Here is a 23,260-nt window from a genome sequence, read left to right on the forward strand (position 1 = left end):
ACAAGGTTACAATGAAATGTGTCTAGTGATAACTTAATGGTTTAGAGTATTGCTGGAGGAGTCAAACCACATGAGTTCTAATTCCATCTGAGTATTAAGTGTTGTCGGCAGGCAAATTGAAAGTGTGAGCCTCTCCACAGTACGTATGACACGGGGATTATGGTGTTCTTCCAGGTTCCTGTCTGCACGTTCCTGAGTGAGTGCCCTGACTGCTGGAATAATAGTTAGTGGTGGTGGCAGCAGTTTATTCATGCCCATCTGCAGCTTTGTCACTCTAACCCCCTTCCTCTTTAGATTTAGTTTTTCTTAAGTGTGACAGAGACATCAAGAAGCAGAGAAGACAAAAGGGAGCCTCAGTGTGATTCCTTCATTAGGATGCTAAGCTGGGAGCATCTTGTTTTAGTTTGTGCATTTGATGACAAACTTGTCTTGGGGTGTGAGAACTTTGTTTATTATGGCTAATTTTGTGAGGAATGGGTCTCATTTTCTGTGTAAGAGATGTCAGTGGCCATCAAAGTAATCTTTTCACTTGCCTTGCTTTGGAACTTTTTGTGTTAGTAGGTCTTGTTTTGCTTATGAACTTTGACATTAGCACATATAGCCTGTAGCTACAAGATGCAATAGCTGGTATCATCTCCTGTGTTGCGGAATTAATAACCCACAGGTAAAACTTTCACTGGTGCACTCACGAAGAATTGCATTAGTTTTAGGTAGTCCCAGAAAGTAGTTTTGAGTAATCTCTTATTTGCTGTATTGGTTCTGTCATATGTGTGTAGATGAACATGTTTTCCTGACTTAATGGTCGTGCACTGACATTTCTGTATTCAGGGCCTTACCCTGCCACAGAAGTGGCATATGTGGAATTCTTAGTGTTAAACATAATTGCTTTAAATTGTCCAGGCTTTATAGCGATACAGAAGAACAGGGATATTGGTGTACAGTATATATTTACTATTGTTTAAAACTGGATGCCTTTTTCAATTTAGAAACTCTGCTTCACTGTCTGAAAAGCTGCACTGGCTTTTGCAGCACTTTGTGTGATTTCATTATTCAGGATTATCTGGCTGCTGGCATAGAGGGTTTGTGTGCAGGCATCTGCATACTCTGTGTCTCCACTAGGCAAGGCTGAAGCAGGACTTTTCTTTTGGTCAAGTTCAGGTGGTAGAGTGTGCTGTCAGTGATGCCTTATGGACCCTTGGCTGCATGTTTTCAGGGTGTACGATTCTGTCAGAAAGCAGCATATTAGCTGTTGACTGTACCTGAGTTTAGCACAGGGTCCCTGCAGACTGCATGGACAGAAGAATCTACAATAGTGAATGTGAAGTCTCCTGCCCAAGTAATCTTAATTCAGTACATGCAAAGATTTTAAGTGAGAAGTTATTCAAGGACATGGCTTGTCGTGGTGCCACTGACTCAGTAAAATTGCTTTGAGCAAGGATGTTCATGCAGTTCCATGCGATGAACAAATAATATCTGAAAGCTGCTTTCGATAGCTGAAACTGCTAGAAACTGTCATAGGTAACAGCAACCAGCTTTTTTCTGTGTTGGTAGTGACTATGTGGTTCTTCTATTGTCTTTTCTATGCTTTTCTTGGGAGGCTGTAAAAATCGTATCAGCTGTGTTTTCAGCACACCAAAAGCCTGCCTGTGTGTCTAGGATTGTTCCAGCAGTTCTACTTATGGATTTGATCATTGTTCTAAGGCAGATTTCTTTTGGAGGCTGGCAGAAGTGAAATTAATGTGGTGATTGCCTTAAGAACATCGCCACTCTGCTCATTTCTGAAGGTGGAGAGTGTTGGCATACTGGAGTCCCTGAGGAGACATTTCTTACTCTATTCATATGGTAAATACTTGGAAGAATTTTTCTGGATTAGTCACCCAGTCACACTGTACAGTCTGTTAATTATGAAATCTTTAAGAACCTGCACCGTAGTTGCTGCAGGTAACAGTACCACCCAAGTGAGCTTCATTACACTTCTTCAGAAATGATAGATGCTAAATTATTCAATTGCTCATGTGAGAGCTTCAGGATTTTCATTTTATTGGTGTAGTCAGTAGCTGCCTAGGAAGGTGCAGCACTACGTATTCCAGGGCTGTAGGTAGGTCTCCATTTCTGCCCTCATGTCCTTACCTTCCACCTTAATAGCAAACCAGACTAGTTATCTGATTGACAGCAAGGTGAAATTATTTCAACTTTTCTACTTCCAGACCCATCTCCTCCTTAGTTATATTGTAAACTGAACTCATTGATCTAGTTATTTTTTGATCTTTTTAGCTAGGCTTTGTGTAGCATAAGTGTAGATGCTAACAACAATTTATTTGATTGAACTGCTATTTTTCATCAAACTAGCCCTTGCAGAGTGGAGGCTCTCCACCAAGGCACTGTGTTCCTGAGATCTTGGTGGTTTTTTTCAATTTTTATTTTTTTTTATTTCATAGTTTGAACAACAAATTTTGAGAGGGTTTTTGAGCATTGACACATGCCATATAGAACATTAATCACTGTAAGGTTTATGACTGTTGGATAACTAGTGACGCCTGACCTTCCCCAGTCAGTGATCAGGACAGCAATTTGCAGCCCATGTGTTGCAGTAACTTTGATACTTTCAGTGAAGAGTTGGTTGGAACTCTGATGCTTAGTAAGATACCAATGTTTGGATCATGGGTACATTGAGGTCATCTTGTGCTTCGTGGATCATATTCCAACAAGCGGGCTTGCCTTAGCTGATTCTTGGTCCATAGAGTTAATAATAGGGTGCAGAATTGAAGGAGGAAAGCCCTTCAGCTATGGCAGTCTGAAGATTAAATTAATTGGGTAGTAGAGCCTGAAGTACTGTTCTCATGCGAGTTTCTCAATTACAGCATTTCAAACAGTTTTGCCTTCCTTGGTAGGAGTTGTAAATGTGGTTGTAATAGCTTGACTTCAATGAGGAGACATCTCTTTAGAATGGAAGCTTACTATCAGGCAGGCTAGAAAGTATATGGAAATGTTGAGGAAAAGCAAGAATCCAGGTATTTGATTTTCTGGAAGACTGTCTATATTCTGGGCTATTAGGAAATAGCAGAGCTCCTCTTTCTCCTTCAGGTTTGCATGGGCTTTTCTCTGGTCTGCTTTAAGGAGAACCACAATAACTGCTTTTCACAGTGGTTGTTAGGTGAAATGCTTGAAGAAACTGTGCATGGTGCCCAGGTGCAGCTACTTGTGGTTCAGCCTAGAAGCCCTGGAGAACAGACTTCTGGTGACTGTGTCCTCTTCTAGGTATGCAAGTTGCCTGAGGTAACAGCAGAATCAGTTACAGCCTCATCTGGGAAAGAAGAGCTTGCTTCCCATTGAGGGTAATGGAGAGGCAGGAGTAGCTTCTGTTGTAGCATATGCAGCCAAGTTGAACAACAGGCTTTTGTGTGGAAGTAGCAGTATGTGGAAAACTTTGGATGGACTTTATTCAAGCATATTTGATTGGGTGAAGGGTAGGGGAAATGGCAGTATTTAACTTGTCTCTCATTGCTCTCATTCTGCTTGCTTGATCAAAGGGATACATCCATTTTTACTCTAGCAGGTATTGGAGTGCTGAGATATGACTAGGATTTCAAAATTTGTTCCCCCACTCCACATCTCTAACCTGTCGAGTTATTGGAGTGCTGAAATGAACTGTATCCGCAAGTAACTGTCAAACCGAAAAATTTAAGGGCTGTTACAAGCCAGGATACGCTGTGATAATGTATGCCAATATAATAAGGAGCAAATAACTGCTCTATGTTGAATGCTTTTACAGGTCTCTCATCTTTTCCCCTCTCCCAATTTTTACAGGAGAATCATCAGCGTGTTTGTATCTTCTTTGATTATGCAAAACGTGGTAAAAACACTGCATGGTCCTATTTTCTGCCTATGTTGAATCGACAAGATCTTTTCACTGTGCATATGGTAAGTTTTAAACGAACCTGTCTCTGAGGGTGGTAGAGAAAAATGCTGATTTATTTTTCTTTAGGATTTTGGAGTTTGAAGGTAAACTATTGCCTGGACTGGAAGGTTTTCCTCTTGCAGTCTAGATGAGTCATTCTTAATACAAGCTTCACTTTGACCACATTTTAGAAAGAAGTTACATTGTTTATTGATGTGGGTTTTTTTCTGGGAGATTGTAAAGATTTTAAAGGCTCAGAAAAGGAAGGATTTCAGAATTACTTAAGCAGAGTAAGACATAACTAGAAAAATAACTTATGTCACAATGCCAGTCAATGTACCTCATGCTGTACAAATAGTAGAATTTTTCTCATCTTGTGAAAGGGAAATATCTTTACCTTGCTGAACCTTATTCTCTCGTATGCACGAGTTACTGTAATGCCACTTGAAATCTACGTATAACAGCAAGCATACTGGGGAAGAAGTAATGTCTGCTGTTGTGGTGGGTTGACCCTGGCTGACAGGAAAGCTCTCGCCCAGTTGCTTGCACAGTCCCTTGCAGCAGGTCTAAGGAGAGAATCAGTATGGCAGAAAACTCATGGATGAAGATAAAGACAGTTTAATAAATCAAGGGGAAAAAAGGAAGTGGGGGTGGAACCTAGAACAAATCCAACAAAAAGAAGTGATGCTAAAGCAGCACGCAACACCATCAGACTAATGCCCAGCCAGTGTATCTCTTTGGTCAGTTGTCTCAGCCTCTTGGGTCCCCACCCCCAGCCTACTCACTGAAGTGTAGAGTGAGAAGTCCTTGATACTGTGCAAGCACTGCTCAGCAACAGCTAAAACTTTGGTATGTTATCAGTGCTTGTTTTGGTCACCAGTCTAAACCACAGTATCATATGGCCTGCTATGAGGAAAGTCCATCCCAGCCAAACACAATAGAACCATGTGTGTTGTGTGGTATCTGCTGTGCTTTGAGCCACAGGGTGCTCTTGGTGTATATGGAGTAACTTTTCTGGAATTCCTAGTATTCTTCTGTCATTTGTGGTGAGAACTGGCCATTTCATCTCAGCAGTTTTTTTCCTTGTAGGTGAAAGATATGGTTGCATTACTGTAAATTCCTAATGGAGACCATAGTTTCCACCCATAAAACTTGTATTATGGCTTGAGGAGGAAGAAAACTGCATAGCTGTGAATTGATCTTCACTGCATATCTTTATTGGCATGGTGTGGTTGAATCAAATCAGTGGCTCAAACTACAGAACCACATACCTGGCCTGCATTATGCTGTGGTGGCAGTACTGGCACAAAGAGTTCCAGGCAAGTCATGATGTTTGCCCTTAGATGTGGCCAGTGCAACTGTTTGAGGCTGCGCTACAACTTGAACAGTGAGCTGGCCTGTTTTCAAGAAAAATGTCAGGCTTGAATTTTGTTTATTTATTTATTTTTAATCTGACTGATTCACTGCATGGCCATGGAATCAGTTTACTTGGTGCAGCTGAAGGAGGAAGCTGGAGTTTTTTGGCTGTGGTGTGTGGGGTTTTTTTCTCTTCTTTTTTTCCTTTTTTTTTTTTTTTTTTTTTGGTTTGGCATTGCTGCTGAAGATCCATCTTGCAAAAGTGCAGTCTGAGCAAGCTCAGACAGTATTGACTTCTTGAGTGTGCAGTGAAAGTGTAATTTTTAGACCCTTCCAGTGCAAAGTAATTAGTCTCCCTAGAATGGTGGCTTTCAAATGTGTAGTATAGACATTTCTATGTCCAGCATTTCTCTGTTCACAGATGAGTTATGCAGATATTATTTTCTTCAGGTACTGCAAAAATACACAAATTATTTTATAAATGACACAGAACCTCACATGATGTGAATCCACTTTAAAACACTGTTTGCTCTTTATGCCTTTTAGTACTTTTAGTGCATACTTCTTACAAGCACGTGAATGTTTTCAAAACAAAATTCTAGGTTTGTGTTGTTTTTTGTTGGCTTTCCTTTTTTTCCTCCTTACTGTGCTCACTGGAAGACTTTTGATGGCACATTGTTGCATCTGCATAGACAGATAAAAATATTGTCCTCTGTGTCCAGGCTCAAATTCTGCTAGGCATAAATGGTCTCTCATTCAGGGGCCACGTAGCTAGAAATGGCAGCACGGTAAGCTAGAGATCTACTCTCTCATTTTTTAAAGCTGAAAGGATTTCTTAGGGTTACTTGGCTGCATTTAGAAGTGGATTTGACGCATTTCAGTGTAGAGTTTGTTGTTCCAGATTCTCACTGTTTCCCTCTAGGAATCAGTGGTGGTGGTGCCACACCTCTGAATGCAGTATAGTGGAAAGGTGCCTGGAATACTCACTGCATCACAGAGCATTATGCAGGCAAACAAACCCCTGCTTCAGTAGTTTCTTGGTTAGACTGCCTCTTTATATATAAAGCTGGTTCAAATGTTTCTGCGAATAAGCTGTAGGCTGCAATCTAGAGTTACTTCAAGCATAATTTGGAAAGGCTGGCATAGAAATACAGCATTGTTCTGTGCCATCATGGAAATTGTTAATATGACTGGTTTTAGTCCTCAACTTCATTCTAAAGTTCTGCCTTCACTTCTGCTCTTCTTTTTATGGCCTTGCAACTTCTCTCTTCTTGAAGATGACTTGCTTCAGTTTAAGTCCAAGAAAACTTTAATACTTTGCAGTCATTTGTGTTGACATATGCTGTAGTTGCTTAAAGTAAGCCTGCTCGTGTATGCGTTAGGCCATTAAGCATCTTGCTGTTACTGGATTTCTGACTGTAATGGTGTCCTCCAGCAGTAGCCCATTGATAGCTCCCCTCCACCTCGTTCTGTGTTCTGTGTCGATGCCTTGCAAACTTAATCAGCTACAGCTATCTGGTAACGTTGTGGAAATAACACCACTTACTAGGAGGCAGAAACAGCAGAAAGCTGAAGAAACAAAATTACTAGACATGAAGAGTCCCTTACATTGAAAACAGGTAGATTTATGTAAGGGGCCATCTTCTTCATAAACTTGGTTTCCAGAGCTTATAGGACCTCTCACTGAATCCTGCAATTGTGTTTGAAAAATCTGTTTGTTGCATTATTTTCCAGGCAGCAAGAATTATTGCCAAACTGGCTGCTTGGGGCAGGGAACTTATGGAAGGCAGTGACTTGAATTACTATTTCAACTGGATTAAAACTCAGCTCAGTTCACAGGTAAAAAGCTACTTCTGTTTAAACATTACATTGACTTTGGAAACTTTTTTCAAGAATTTGAATATATAGATGTACAAACAAGGAATACGTTCTTGGTTTTCTTTTTCTAAAATGAAATTTTGCTGTGTCATTTTTAAAGCTAAGTATCCTTTAAGTTAAAAACTATGTGTTTGAATAGTGGTTTATATTTTCTACTCTAGTCCTTGAAATGCAAGTTAAAAATAGAAGTAAGAATTTTTACCTTTTCTATTGGGTTAACACTGATTTTTCTTTTGGATGCAGAAAATGTATAATGAGGGGTTTTTGTCTCCCTGTATTGTTTCTCAGCTTTTTGCTGGGAAGAAAAATCACATGGCAACAGGAAGTGAATATCAAAACTTTTTTCCAGTTTACTGTAGTACTGTTGTACTTTAGCAAAAGCTAAAAGCTTTTTAGCCCTGTTGATTGAAATGAAATACTGACTTATTTGGACAGTATTTTTATGTTCTTGGCTCAGTATAAACTGCTTACTGCTGGTTTGTCCTTCAAAGATGAATCATTCTCCTTGGTATTAATTTTTGGAGATTCTTCCTTTAAGACTTGCAAAACCCCAGTGATTTGTCGTTCTTTAAAGTAGTGTTGTAGCAGAAGTGGACTCTAGAGAGCTGAGAAACATTCAGTATGTTTAGTAATGGTGTATTTTTCATAGTTTTCCAAACTGGGTTTATTAAAAAGTTGTTTTATTTTTTCTCTGGAAGAAGAATCCTGAAGTTGGGAGTTCCTTCAGAAATATTCAAGAAAACAGTTTTCAAATTCTGAGATGAAGATGGATAAAAGTCTTGAGGAAATCCATACTTTAACAAAAATAAATTAAAACAATATACCAGGATCAGCTCCAAGCATATTCTTCTAGACATGATGGAGTGTGAGTGGGAAATAAATTATTATAATGTATTGAGCAGGAAAAGTATCTAGTAGGTTGTTAAACTTTTCTTTTTTTGATTAGAGAGATTGGAGAATTGAAAGAAACTTGGTAATAACTGTTCTGTAAGTGTGCAGGACAGCTCCGATTTTAAACTTTTTTTTTTTTTCCCTAGAAACTACGTGGTACGGGGGGTTCTGTGGAAGCAGGAGCAGTCTCTACAAGTGATGTAAGTATATCTTTGAAATCTGTCAATTTGCTATTTTGGACAGGTGATAGCCACTCCTGATTAAGGTGCAGAGCTGTTCTGGTGTCAGTAATAGAAAGTACTTGGAATTAGAACTGTACAACAGAATGCCAGGTGATGGCGCCAAGAAACAAGTATTTTTAAAACACTGATTTCACAGAGAATGCTGGCAGTGTAAGTATGTTTTTTACCAGTTGGTTTGGGTTGTTAAAATGTAGATGTATCTAGCGTTCTCGCTGTTTAAAACTCGAGAAGATTATGTGGAATTAATTTAATATTTGAACAATACTGTCTGTTTAGCGCTGAACTGTTGGACTTGTAGAAGAAACCTGAAACTAAGAAGCTTTTGGCTCTAGTGATATGCAGAACTTAGAAAGGGCATGTCGGATATTAGATCTGACATTGCCCCTCAGCTTCTGTAGCATGAAGTTGCAAGTGCTTTCAAAGCTGTAAGCTTTTCATATTTCATTAGCTTGAATTCAGGGGAAAATTAACTGTTCTTTTTGCATCAGTATTTATTTATACTAAATTTCATACAGCTATAGTGGCTGTTGAGCTTGGAGATGAACTGCAGCAGCACAGCAAACTCAGGTGATCATCGTAACTGAATTTTCTGGGGTTTTTTGTGGCACAGTGGGGCAGTTTATCATAGCTTTAGAATATGGAGTAGTACTCAGTTTGGTTTGTTCCTTTTGCAACTTGGAAGTTTTCAGTTTCTCAGAAGACTTAAACATGAACCTGAAATTTGTTTTTCTTCTAAATGTACTCATTGCTTTAAAGCATAAGCTTCCTGTAGAGAAAAGCCTCTTAAATTACCATTTGACTGGAGTTTAAAATAGAAGAGATGAAAGGCTGTTACGCATTGGCCATGGATAGGGAGTAAGATTACAGCCTGAGCCTAGAAGTTGAAGTATTTCAGTATTTCATGTGCAGTTCTGTGTGCCATACTGTTAGGTTTTGTTAGGCTGACAGCCCTCTGTCATATAGCCTTAAAGGAGTAAATAGTTGTACAGCACTCAACACCGCTCGTTACGGAGCTGTGAGCTCTTCTAACTTGCTTAGAAATCTGTACTCATTGTACTTCAGCACTGCATGGATGTACTGTACAACTGCAGGGTCCCAAAGCAGCAGAACTGATAGTGCAGATGTGTTCTAGGATAATTAAATTGGGTAAGTATTGTCTTGACTTTGTTAATGTTCTAATTTCAGATCTAGCTTGTGCAAGAATTCCAAGCAGGTCCTGACTAATTTATTTCAGAGTAAATTGGAGATGCAGTTGTAGGGTTTTACAGAGGAAATAAGGACTGGGATCAATTATGAAATTTCAGTTATACTAGTGTTGGAAGAGGATGCTTTTATGACTTTAAAAAGAAGACTCTAAGTTTGGTGGTACACAGTTTGGTGATGCAGTTGGATGATGTAAATTAATACATTATTTGGGGTGGGAGGACTATCTTTGTGTTTATAGCTGGTTTTTTTTTTTTTTTTTTATTGGATGGTGCGTGAGAATGAATACCTACCCCAGGGAAATGAATGTTCTGTATGATGATTTGGGCCTACAAGTTCAGATTCAATTTTTACGTAAAGGTCTTAATCTCTGATGAGAGACACAGAATGAATTCATCTTTATTTTAAATTCTGTTTATTGTCACTTCTCTTTTCCCTTATGAGGGATTGCCTAAGCTCTTCACTCCATTAGATGTTTGAAAGGTTTGACCTTGTATTATGTGAGTGATCTACCATAAGGTTTTTCAAGACACTTATAGGCTTATAGGGAAAAAATCCTAACACTTTATCAGCAGCATACCCGAGTATTAGGAAAGGTAATGCCAGAAGTTCAGCAAGAAGAGAGGAAATAAAAAAAGCAACTTCTGTTATACCTTGGGATCTTTCTGTTGCTGTAGTGGGCGGCATGATTTGTTGGCCAAAACCCATTTTTGAACTGCACCCCATCTTGTGTGTTACTGTGTGGAAAACAACATGCTTTTAGAGATGAAAAGCTGTTTAATGATTCTGTCTTTGTGACAGTACATATAGGAGGCTGAATGAAAATAGAATTCAGTGGTGCATCTCTCGGTGTTTTCCTGATGGGCAAGTTTTATTCTTTTCTTAGCGCGGTATACTGTGTTAAACTTGTAATGAAACAAAGAAAAAAATTTAAAATGCAAAGCTGAACTTTGAAGATAAGTTTGCATACTCATTTTTCTAATGTTATTTTTTTGTATAAATGTACATCTCATTATAAGCATGGTACTTGCTATGTGGCACATGTGTAGGAACATAAACAATTGTAATGATAACACTGCTGTTTTGAGTTGGAGAACAGGAATGGGAAGAACCTGAACTCAAGATTCCTTTTTCCCACAGTGACCTCCTTCAAGCTTGGTAACCAGTTTGCTGATTGTATTTCCCAAACTTTGCTCGGTGGAATAACAATTGACTCTGTGGGTGAAAGGTCTCTGGCAGTATAATCAAATAGAAGTCAGCCTTGATTTATAGATAACAAAAGAAGGCATGTTCACATGGGCTATAAAAATCTGTTTTGTTTTTTTCAAATGGTATCACTTGCGTAATACTTCTTTCCTATTCAAAACTCTTCTCCATTTACATTTTTCTTCCCACCTTTTATTGTGAGATGGTTTTTTTGGTTTTCTTTTTGTGTGCTTGTTGGTTTTTTTTTCTGTTCTGTTTGTTTTTTTAAGACGGGCATTGTAAGAGTGAGCCTGTTTAACTTGAAAGTGTCACTGAAGAAATGTGTGTTGAAATATGCCAGTAAGCCTAGTTTGGAAAACTGAACTTCAGCACTTACTGCCTAACTCTTGTAAGAAGTGATGTGTTCTTTTCACCCAGAGTTCCCAGTATGTACAATGTGTTGCCGGATGTCTGCAGCTGATGCTCAGGGTCAATGAATACCGCTTTGCGTGGGTAGAAGCAGATGGAGTAAATTGGTGAGCATTTATTTCAATTTATATGGATATACTGGCAGTTACAATAGCATGTTCCATGGTGACCTCTTCTGGAATAGAACTCTCTTGCAAAAGACAGCTGCTCTGTTTGAGTACAAAACCTCTTTGTTTTCAAACATTACTACAGTCAAATAAACAAATGAAACTTGCAGATATAGGTACCAATGTTGAGGCTTAAATGCTGCTTTGTTCTTTAAGAACTGCTTAAATAAATATCTGAAGGGGAATATAGCTGTTTATCTTCAGCTGAAGATGCTCTGTTTTTTATTTAATAGAACAAAGAGTAACAAAATGAGTTTCTGCTAGTCTTCCTTGTCTTTCAGTTTGGAGTTGGTCAGTCTGAAAAAATTAGTGAAAGGAGAAACATGTTCTAGAACTAAGTTCAAAATTCCACACAGCCCACCCCGGCTTTAATTAGGTCATTCTTTAATCCATGTTATCTGTATGAATAGCTCTGCATGGGGCTCGGGTGTTGTCACTCATCTTATTTAAAAAATGCTAGTCTATAAATAGCTTTTCTGCCATGCATGTCTCTGTTGGGGATGGTGGCTATATGATTTGTACTTGTCAAAGTTGTCAGTGAAATGAAAGTTCAAAAGATCTTCATGTGTGTCAAGATGACGGTATTGGAAAACAAACTTTTTCACCAAGGAATCTTTTTAATAAACTATGAAGGCATTGCAGTAAGTCTGCATTTCAACAAGTCTGAATTTGTTTTAATTTTGATAGCAATGATCCTAAAAGTAGATATTTTTTTTCTTTTAAAATGGGTTAGCTGTTTTGGGATGGAATTACTTACTAAATTTTCAAAACTTCAGCTGAACAAAGCTGCTGCATGGTTTCTTCTTGGAGATCTTGGGATATTTCTTCTCCAGCAGTGTTTTGTGTATCTGCGATGTGTTACATCTGTAAACTTTTTTCTGAAAACTTGCTTGTTAAATAATGACTACCATTGCTCATTTCAGACACTTCTGTGGAAAGATACAGTTAGGGAAGCAAGTTCAATTTGTATATATTTTGTTGTGTCTTTTTGCTTCTCCTCTTTCTTTACTTTGAAGGAGTAGCAATGTCTGTTTCTCCTAGAAGAGCAAATAATGCGCTAAATATGCCAGTAGGGAAAGAGTCTTGGTGAACCTGAATATGGATACAGTAACATTTCAGTTCACATGGGAGAAGCTACTTTATGGCTGTAAGGCTAAGGAGAAAGTAACTCTCTTTAAAAGACAACTTTCTGAACAAGCGGCTTGTATAAGGATAAATACTTATGCAGGATACTCTGAAGTGTGTGTTGTGTATTCATAGTCAGCAGCTCTTTCCGATAAGTTCCTGTTAGTGTTCTTTTAATGTTTCAGGGTGGAGCAATGCAATCTATGCAGTCATTATGTAAAAATTAAATGTATGCTATGTTAATTTTTCAGTATCATGGGGGTCTTGAGCAACAAATGTGGCTTCCAGCTCCAGTATCAGATGATTTTCTGTGTGTGGCTGCTGGCGTTTAGTCCTCAAATGTGTGAATATCTCCGTCGGTATAATATTGTTCCAGTGCTGTCAGATATTCTTCAGGAATCTGTCAAAGAGAAAGTAACTAGAATCATCCTTGCAGCATTTCGGGTAAGTATCTGTTGACTGCAATCACACTGCGCTTCTCTCTCAAATTAGTAGGTCTCATCCTAGGTGCTGATCCACAGTCTTTCTGCTATACTGTATCAGTAAACTGGATTGAAAGCCTAATTATCTTTTTTTTGTGAGCTGAGTTTTGCTACAGGCAATAGGTGTCTGCTGTTTGATGTTGTTTTAAAATAAGGTTGACTAAGAAAACCCCTGTTAACACAGTTACTAATGATTTTCCTTCTTTAGTTCAAGATTCTTTTTTCTACGGGTACTAGTATAAAACGGTATAGTTAATAATACCTGATAAGTTTTACCTTATGAAACTTTAAATAAAAGGTACTATTTTGAACACATATGCATTTGTCCAACTGACTGTCTTAGAAATTACTTCAATCTACCAGTCCAAAAATCTTTTCTTAATGGCTCTGTCAAGATGAATGAGAAAGAATACCCATGTAAGAGTGATGGTTGACTTGTGTCCGTGTTAACTTTAAATAGGACCAATGATTTTCAGGTATTTGGAATAACTGAGCATGGGGGCTTGATATTTTTACTGTGAGAGTACCAGTTTGTGTTCATGGATGCTAAATGTGCATGTGCACATAGTTTTATGTGCATGCTTGCTAAGTGTCTTGTATGTAATACAGGAATGCTGTAACAACTTGTAATCCTGTTTTAAAACAGGACTTGTATCCTGAGTAGATGCAGATCTTGGAAACTGTTTGGTTTTGGCTGTTGTGTTCTAGTAGTAGGTGTTGGAAGCAAATTAGGATAGGGAGAGGGGAATTGCTGCTTACTGACTGCTGATGAGCGATAATGAGCTGTGTGAAGATGTTTACTCTGTGACTTAAATGGTCTCTCCAACCAAAAGCATCTGCCACTTGAAAAATTTCTGGATAAGGTAGGTCATAAGAATATGCTGTTTATCCTGTTGAAGGAGGTCAGTGGCATGAGGTTCAGTAGGGCCTGTTCTTACAGTGCAGGACTCTGTAGATGTTCCAGTGTTCTTTAGGTTCTTAATGTTAGGATTAAGCAGGGATGCATAGCAAGACAGCTTGGGGAAGGGGCAAGGGGGGAAAGAAGGAAGTTGAGGAGCTTATATACAATTCTTCCAATTCTGAGGTTATAAAAGATAAGAAAAATAATTGCTAGATCTTAGATTTAGTGTGTTTTGCAAGAGGAGACAAAAATGAAGCCAAGTTATTTCAATAAATAAAGCTAAGAAAGAATAAGATGGTTCTGTATAAAGCTCTGGGGAAATAAATGTGGCTGTTTTCTTTCTCCAACTTTAAAAACTAGTGTTGACATGAAAATGAGGTAATAAACTGGCAGCCAGGAAATAGAAGATTAGAAATTAGAAGTCAGACCTCTTGAGTTCTGAAGCAAAATTAAAATAGGGCTACTTCGCCTCTGCTACCTTTTCCTGTATGCAAGGCCAACAGTATCAGTTTATGGGGGGAAAAAAAAGTGAATTGCATAAAGGACTAGGCTTGAGGATTCTCCAGGTCATCCCTGCTGCCTGTGTATTACTGAAGGTGTGCCATGAGTCTTGACAACTTGCATACAACTTCTCTATTACTTGATTTCTCCTAATTTGACCTGTTTTACTTCTTTGACAAGTTAATTGCCTGAAGTGTGTAATGTAATTTTTTCCTGTAAAGCAACAGGTGTTGGGTACTTCTGTCTAATTTTCATCAAATACTTTCTCTCTTTACGTATTAAAATTATTTTCTTCTCATTTGTCATACTTTTATTGTCTTTTATGTCAGTTTCCTACCTCTAACTCAATTTATACCTGAAGACTTTTTTTTTTAATCACTGAGTAGTTTACTGATCCGTTCTGTTTAGTCATGTGTTCATGTTTTTAGTTCCATAACATATCCTTTCAATTTCACTGTAAAAGGCTTGAATATCTCACTATGGTAGGAGATATGGAGTAGTTTCCACATCTGCCTATAATTCTCCTAGTTTCCAAAGAATTCCTGGTTATCTACTTGCTCCTTGAGCTTGTTGAATTTTGTCTTTTAAGATTCAATATTAGTTCTTTTGCTGTTGTTAGCACCTTTTAAATAATTTAGCATTACTCACTGTAAATTACCTTTTACTTCGGTTCTCTTACTGAGATGGGTTTTTTCCACCTTTAAAGCTAATTGTGTGTGGCCATTAAAAGCAGTAATATGAATTATTTTCAGTTTGCAAGTTTTAACATTTATTTGCACTGTTCTGTCTGACTAATAAGATATCTGATATCTTGGAAACCTTAAGTGTAACTGTTTTGTGACATGAATGGGAGTGCAGTCAACTTCCTTCTGTATGGATTCATTGCTTATTTCTGGTAGATACTAAGGCTTATTTGTGTGAATACATGTTTATTAAAGACTTTCTCTTTTATATGGAATTCATGTTTTCAGCTTTATCAAAAAGTGCAGGTGGCTAGCGTTGAACAACATAATTTGAAGCTGAATAAATTGAGTAGAATTGTAATGAATAAATGACATTGGAACTTGACTGTTACATTCTGTGCTTGTAATTCCAGTCTTACCAATAAGCTTCTGTTTGAATAAAAACGTCTAGTTGGAATATTCCCAAATTCAATAGAAGTTGATCTAATCCAGATGGTAACTTTTGAGTTGGGAAGATGACTTCAGGCTGTGTATTGTTGTGTGGGTTTTGGTTTTTTTTTTGTCTGTTTTTTTTAAAGGCTTTCCTGCTTTATGCTATTGCTGCACAGAAAGGTAAAATTATAATCCTTGATAAAAGCATTTGTTTATGGCAGAGAATCTGGGATTTGGGTTATAAGGCTGCCCTTTTTCTTTGAATAGTCATTGTAGTCAGCCCGATTTGATGTGGAAAATTATCAAAGCAGGTGAATTAATACTTTCTAGTATTCGAGGTAGCATACCGTTCAGGAGGAAGAAAAGGTCTAAGTGACCTAAACTTAGGTGGTGGTTGTGCTTTTCAGCATATATGGTTGTATTACTTCTACCTTGCAAGTCAGAGCCTTTTTTTTTTTCTTCTTTTTTTTTTAAAAGTTCATCTGCTGCAGTGACTGATAGGAGTACTTGAATACTCCTCTAGTGTAGTAAGGTCAGTCCTAGGCAATTTATGCTACTAAACGTAGGTGTAAAGCTGCCACTGTGTTGTAGACTCATACTTTACTACTTTGAAAGATTATTTTGGGAAGTGGTCAATTTTGTCACTAAATTACAAAAGAGTCAGTAAGAATTTCTTAAAAATACCACTTCGTTTCAAAGTAGTCTGTTCTTAAAACAGACTACAGTAAAATTTTTTACTTCCCTAGAATTTGTTAGAGAAATCTACTGAGAGAGAAACTCGCCAAGAATATGCTCTTGCCATGATTCAGTGCAAAGTTTTAAAGCAGCTAGAGAATTTGGATCAGCAGAAATACGATGATGAAGACATAAGTGAAGATATCAAGTTTCTACTGGACAAGCTCGGTGAGAGCGTGCAGGACCTTAGGTAAGATTTGCAGTGTGAACTTTTAAAAAAAGCTATTATACAAACGTTGGTAAAAAGGCTAAATAATATACAGAGTCATAATACCTAAATGACAGTTGATAGGGTAGAGTGTACGGGCATGCTAGTTGTATATAGGAGTTTAGTATTCTGAGTATTTACATGCTGAATAGAAAAGAAATCTTCACTTTTGGCTATGTGATCTTTGTAACTGAAAAATTGTTAAAGGACTTCAGAGGGATCTGGTAGGAGTTCCAGTCTAAGTTTGAAGACTACCTGATTAGAATATTTTGCTGTCCAGATTAAGTCAAGTTTTTGCTAGTGTTTACCTAGTTCTTGGTCTTGTGCATAAATTGAACTGCATGTTATAGTTCATGTCCAAGATTTAATTGGATGAAAGGCAAGGACTGAGATCCTTGGTTGGGGAAATTAAAACCTAGAAAACAGGCAAAATGACCAGTTAAATTTCTTAATACTGTGGTTATGTGGCTTGGGTTTTCCCTCTCCCCCCCTCCCCCTTGGGAATTGTGTTTTTGGGTGGATGGAGGGGTATGTTTGAAAAAATATTTTTCTCTTGCCTTTCATGCCTTTCCTTATTTTTAAAGTGTTGAACTCTGAGTGAGAGAGAGAACACGTCTCATGCTCTGAAGAAATGTGACTTCCAAATGTGTCATAGTTGTGCTCCAGCTTTGTCTTGTTCAGGATAGACTTTGGCACATGGTTCAAACTCTCTTTGTAGAAGCTTAGTCACTATTTCATTTAGGTCTTTTGTGTTGCAGCTCCTTTGATGAGTACAGTTCTGAGCTCAAGTCAGGAAGACTGGAGTGGAGTCCTGTACACAAATCTGAGAAGTTTTGGCGGGAGAATGCTGTAAGGCTAAATGAGAAAAATTATGAACTACTCAAGTAAGTTTTTAAGCCTTGAATCACTTAATTTTTTTAGTATTTTCTGTGTTTAAGTGAACTTATATCTAGTACAGGTTTTGCATTTCAACAGGGAATAACGTCTAGAATGAAAGCAAGTTAGAACATCTTGCTGTTTATAGAATGTATAGTCTTTACTCATGTATGGTTTGTTTTGTTCAAAAGCAGAATTGTGTATTTGGTTTTACTGGTCAAAATGTATTGATGATGATAGAAGGAGTATCTCTAGCTTAACCTGCATGCAGATTTGTGCTATTGACTCTCCTCATGCTTTCACTTGAAAAACAGCTGTACTAATTGATGTAATTAAAAATGTTTTTACTGTACCTTAGTCTGTTTTGTGTTATGTGGTGGTGGTGTTGATTGAAGTAATGAACTCCTGTCTTGAATACTTGGGGGTTGGAAGTTGTGGTACTGTTCCATGGAAAAATCTGACTTGCTGCATTATGTTGCAGTCTGTCTTGTTTTTTCTTGGTACTGTGTCTGGTGTACGTAGATCATTAGATGAAGTGAAGCTGAAACTCATCTTCCATTTTGGAGTCAAGGACTTATTTGTTGACTTCTGAAAGTATGTACTCAAAAGATGTTTAGGCTTTCAATAGTTTGTAGGAGCTCTTAGTTGTTTAACTGTGTTGTCATTAACTGATAATATGTGGTGTTCTTCCTGTTCAGTATTTGCCCATTAAGTGCCAGACCTAAGAGAAATCAGGAAGTTGAGTGTAGTATGTGAGATGTTAGTGGGTATGGCAAGAGCAAGCTAATCCTTAGCTTTATGTGCATTTCAGTCTGCCCTGAAACCTCACCAAAACAAGTCTGGTGAATTCCTTCCTGAGGGCATATTGCTACATTTGTAGGCCTGTGGATTTAAAAACTTAAGATGCTGCCAACTGAAACCTGAAACTCATGTTGGGGTTAAGTATTTCCTGTAGCAATTGCAGTGCTTTGCTGTATTCATCTCTCCTAGATCTGGGACTGATGGTAAATTTATTATGCCTGTGCTACCTCAGAGACAGTGATCTACAATAGAAAAATGCCCCCACCCTCTACAAAACAAAAAAACCAACCCCAAAACCATAATAACCAGCCCTCACCCCTCTCAATGTGGTGGGGAGATTCTTGCAGCTCAGAACTTTTCTTTTGCATTGTAAGGCATTTGACAGACAATCCTTTCATTGCTTCAAGCCACATCATTTTATTTTCCCCTATCTGTCGGCTTGCTTGTTTTCTAACTCTAAGCTTATTGTTAAACATACTTTTTTTTTCTTTTCCCCTGCACGCCACCATTGTTAACTTCTGAAGCAAATAATGCTGGACTTGTATTTTGTTCAACAGTATTGTATGGATCTTCAGTGTCTTCTGATTAGTGTTATGATTCAAGTTTCTGCTCCTACTTATTGTCCAAATTAGGAGTTCTATTAAAATGAGAAGTGCTTCATGTATCACTTTCTGGCCTCTAGGGAGGCAGTGGCTGTGGTAATCTAATTTTACCAGAATGTTCTTTCTTTCATTCCAGTTGAATTTTTAACCTACCTACCTATTTCAACTTGTTACTAACTTTCTGTGATTAGGACATGTTTGTCATCTCACTAAGTGTAGATGAATCTTAACTTTCCAGTGATGTTTATGTTTAAACTTTTACCTTTTAAACTTATTATTAGTGCCTAATCTTTTATATCTGTGTCATTATTTTTACTCCTTCTCATTACTGGCTAGAGAACAGTGCTACTGATAGCTGTTTTCCACTAAAACTGATTAAACTACATAATTAAAAAATGCAGACAATATTAAGAGTTGAGAAACTGTTTTCTAATTCTCACAGCTCTGTATTTCTGTTCATGCTAACAAAATACCTTATAATTGACTCCAATTTCATATATTAGTTATAGCTTTCATCATTTCAGTCTTTGAATTACAAACTCAAACTATTTTTTAGACCACAACAGTTGGCTGAATGCATGATGTTTTTGAGATAAAGTTGATGGTCTTGAACTGAAAGAAGTTCACAGATGCACAAACCAAAGAACTTGGTGTGCTGCTTTGTTCTCAACTGCTAGGAAGCCTTTTAATTTTTAAATAACTGTGTAACACTGTTCTGCATAAAATTCTGCCCTCCTTGTCCTTCTATCCTGTATTGAGCAAGACTGCTGTTGTGAGGGGAGGAACAGAGTTGGGGAAATGCTGATGGATAGCAGGCTTGTCATACCCACCTTGTTGTGTCACGAGCGATGTGGCCTTACTGCTTTCTGAATCCATAGTGCAGGATCCTGAGTGCAGGAGCTGGGAACAGCATGCAAGCACGACTGGGTTCTATTGTATAACAGAAGCAGCAGCATCTGTTTGGCTTGTGTGGGCTTTGTGTTTGTGTCCCACCCCTGTCCGAGTCTATAAATGTTTGTATGTTTGGTTAGTACAGCTTATCTTGAACTCAGACCTGTTGGTCTTAAAGCCAATATATAAAAAAAAAAACCCAGATATTCTGCAAACCTTGGTTATAGGTATTTGTACACATGGATCACTAAAGTCACTCTAGTGAATGCTTTTAATAATTCTGTTAATTAGGGTAAGTTCTCCATTGTTTTAAGTGCAGCTGCAAGTTTGGAAAAAGTTCTATTCCAGCTTTGCTGTTGGGTGACTGGTAAGGCATTTTAATGGTTACAGGCTACAGGCTTTGTTACTTTGTTAGTGATTTAAAAGAAAAAACAATGAAGAACCCCCCACCCCACCCCCAAAAAAAAAACCCAACAAAAAACAAACACACACACCCCCCCCCAAAAAAAAAAAAACCCAAAAAAACCACCAACAAAAAACCAAAAAAACCCAACAGCAAACCTCAAACCAAAACTTTGGACTTGTTTCAAATTCTTTCATAGAATCCTGACAAAACTTCTGGAAGTTTCTGATGACCCACAGGTGCTGGCTGTAGCTGCTCATGATGTGGGCGAATATGTACGACACTATCCCCGTGGGAAACGGTAAGAAAAATGCCGCTATATTGTTATTCAAGAGACTAGCTAGAGTATATTTACTTTGCCTGTGGCTTTTTTGCTTATTTATATTAAAATATGCTACATAAGGATTGGAGGTTATGCTTAAGTTTAATTCACTGGGAAGGTGAGAAAACACAAACTAGATAAGATGAGAGACAACAAACTAAATCTTTGACTTAATATTAATTTTCAGTGTCCCTTAACAGTGAAGGGAACCTGTGTCTAAAGAAGGCTTGAATAAGTTGTTTAGATTAAAGCAGAAGACGTACACCAGAGGAAATTAGAAGAGATGCCAATAATTTAATCAGCATATCGTTTTTACCCTCTTTTATGATTATTGGACTATAATTGCTGAACTTATAGTAGGGATAGACTATTTCAACAATGATTAAGTCAGTTTTGTGACCTTAGTACTACACAGACATGATTTTTCTTACAAACGATTGCTATTGTAATTTCAGTGATGTTAACACAGATTGAGTTACCACTCTTATATTTTGGTATGTTTTCTTTTAGCTATACAAATATGCATTTTTGTGAAAGTATTAATGTTTCTTGTAAACCTGAATTCCTGTCAAAATAGACAGACAGACATTACTATATTTTCTTGCTTTGCTTTGTTTTCAAAACCTGTGAGCAAAGATGTTTGCTGCATAATTGCATCTGTAAGGTAAGGAGACCACAGAAGTAGAAAGGGGCCTTTGGTTTTTGCAGGAATCATGGTCATCAGTCAACCAAAGGGACATGTGACTTAGTTTTTGTAGCAAAGTAGTGGTCTGTTTCTGCTTTCTGCATAGTGTTTAATGGGGAAGATGAGAATGATCTTTTAGGCTTGTTGGAAATTTCATGAATGCTTCTTGTGCAGGTTGCTATCTTGACAGTAGTAGAATCATGAACCAACCAATGCCATATATATGCTAGAAAGATTTTGTTCACTTTAGAGCGACTCACTGCCCTTGTAATCTTATAAACATTTGAACTGAAGATTTTAGATTATTGGAACAAACTGTTTTCTAGGTCCACTAAGAAAGGTCAGAGGTCTTGAGTATGTACCACTTGTACTAAGCAGTGCTGTGTATTTGCTATTTAGTTCCCGTGTCTTCCAAAAGAGATTTATGACAACTGATATTTGGAGGGGAAGGCAAAGTACCCTCCAGTAAGGTGGAAACTTGTATTGCTGCCTGCAAGTGGCAAAGCTGAAGGACTGATAGAGGTTGCTCCTGCTTTGAGCTGCCCTGTGTCTGAAACCATTTTATACAGCCCTTTGCCATAATCTTTAAAGAGCTTGCAGACATCTCCTCAAATGTGGCGTAATTCTTGGGCTAGTATGGCCATGCAGTTGCTGGACAAAAGCTACGAAGTTGGAAAAGTGGATGAACAGGACCTGTATCTCTCAGTCTGTGGTTGGGAAAGGGTACTGCTGGTGGGACCACAGCTCCACTCAGATCCCAGGCTGTTAGACCTGTTCAGAAGTGCATCAACCTTCAAAAGGAGTGGCCGTCAGCAAGTAAGAAGTGTCTATTCTAACTCACGTTCCTGTATCAAATTCTAATACTTAGCTGCTTTCTGCTTATGGACTTGGCTTATTTAGCTTCCTGTTCTGATGGACAAACTAAAGTGCCTCAATCACTTTCTTTTAAAGAATTTCCTTTGTAGTCTGATGTATTCTTACCAAGTATGACTTCAGCAGTTTTAGGACTGAAAGCTTAAAATACCTAAGGGCTGGGTGTCAGTTCCCATGTAATAGTCCATTTCTTGCCGTGATTCTTTTTGATATATAGTCATTTACTGCTCCCACGCCTGGCTGGCATTTCCTACTGTCATTGCATGACTCACTTTGGGAATGGATGCTATTCGCTGGTTTAGAAGAATAAGAGAATTCAAATGTCTTATACTTTTGTTTCTTTCAAGTGTTTATCCTCCACTCCTAAGTGGATTGCAGAGGCGAATTAGAACTGAAAACCTCTTGAGTTTACCTGCTGCAAACTGCAGAGACCTAGAGACCTGGCTAACCTTTCCCTTTGTCTGACAAAAGAAAATGTTCTTAAACTAAATATTACATTTTTACTTGGCTGTTCTCTAATGTTGTCAGCTTAAATAATTTTAATTTGCCTTTAAAACTGCACATTGTGGACCAAGTTCTCAAGGCAATAGCACCGTGAGCCTTTTAATGAGGCTTACCGACATGTATTTGCTGACAATGCAACAGCAGAAATAAAGTGCGGTATTGGTGCTTCTGTCGCTGAAATAAATGCAAGCTAAACATCAACCTCCTGTACAACTTCCATGTGGCCCAAGGATTGCTGCTGTGTAACGTCAACACTTTTCAGTCACCTGAACGCCTAGCTCATGGGCTTTGTTTTGCATGTACAAAGAGATTGATACCTAGAGCTGTTCCCTTCCTTAGCTGCTGATTCAGAAGCAGTTTAATTGCATTCCCTCTTTCACCTTAGGCTGCTTTTAGATCTGTAGTGTGGATATTTTGTTAGTATTTTCTGCTATAACAGTTTAAGCTGTTCTTATTTGTCTTTGTTATCTGTTTCCTTTCTCCCTCTAAATGGGTCGTATTAAAATCTGGCTCTTCAGCATCCAGAAATTTGTTTGAATTGCCACTGTTTTGGCTTAGTGCACTGTTGTTATGGGGAACAGTCCCTGCAGAAGGTGTGCACATACAGTAACTAGCTCACTGGGCTCTATTACTGCTGTAAAGTAAGCAGAGTTGAGGAGAGGGAAAACAGAACTAGAAGTTTTGAGCAGATTTGAGCACTTGAGCAGATTTAGAACTTGAAGGAATGGGATTCACCATGTACCTTCCTCACAGTTGCTTACCGTTTGTTCTAAAACACATAGCTGGGAAGTGATTTGTACCAGTAGACAGCATTATGCAAGAATGGTAACACTGTTTTTTGACTCTTCATATCTGTGCTATAATTTCAGTGATGTATTGTCATCGGAAATACTCTATTGCCATTTGTGATCATAGGATTTTAACTTTTCATTTTGATTCTTAGGTACTTCTAGTGTAAGGAAGCTTTTGAGTTTAATGGCTTTTTTA

General features: G+C 38.0%; 1 protein-coding gene across 2 annotated transcripts in view; it reads left to right on the forward strand.

Moving 5' to 3' along the window:
- ATP6V1H (ATPase H+ transporting V1 subunit H) overlaps positions 1-23,260 on the forward strand; it is a 50,502-nt gene that overhangs the window by 11,817 nt on the left and 15,425 nt on the right. For both annotated transcript variants that reach the window (XM_055704362.1, XM_055704363.1), the window contains exons 5-12: positions 3,808-3,921; positions 6,989-7,093; positions 8,170-8,223; positions 11,092-11,189; positions 12,626-12,818; positions 16,120-16,298; positions 17,075-17,200; positions 20,089-20,190. In XM_055704362.1, coding sequence (XP_055560337.1) covers positions 3,808-3,921; positions 6,989-7,093; positions 8,170-8,223; positions 11,092-11,189; positions 12,626-12,818; positions 16,120-16,298; positions 17,075-17,200; positions 20,089-20,190 — 971 coding nt within the window. The remainder of the gene's footprint in view (positions 1-3,807; positions 3,922-6,988; positions 7,094-8,169; positions 8,224-11,091; positions 11,190-12,625; positions 12,819-16,119; positions 16,299-17,074; positions 17,201-20,088; positions 20,191-23,260) is intronic.

This window comes from Falco cherrug, chromosome 3 (genome assembly GCF_023634085.1).
Source record: "Falco cherrug isolate bFalChe1 chromosome 3, bFalChe1.pri, whole genome shotgun sequence".
In the NCBI taxonomy this organism is placed as follows: domain Eukaryota; kingdom Metazoa; phylum Chordata; class Aves; order Falconiformes; family Falconidae; genus Falco; species Falco cherrug.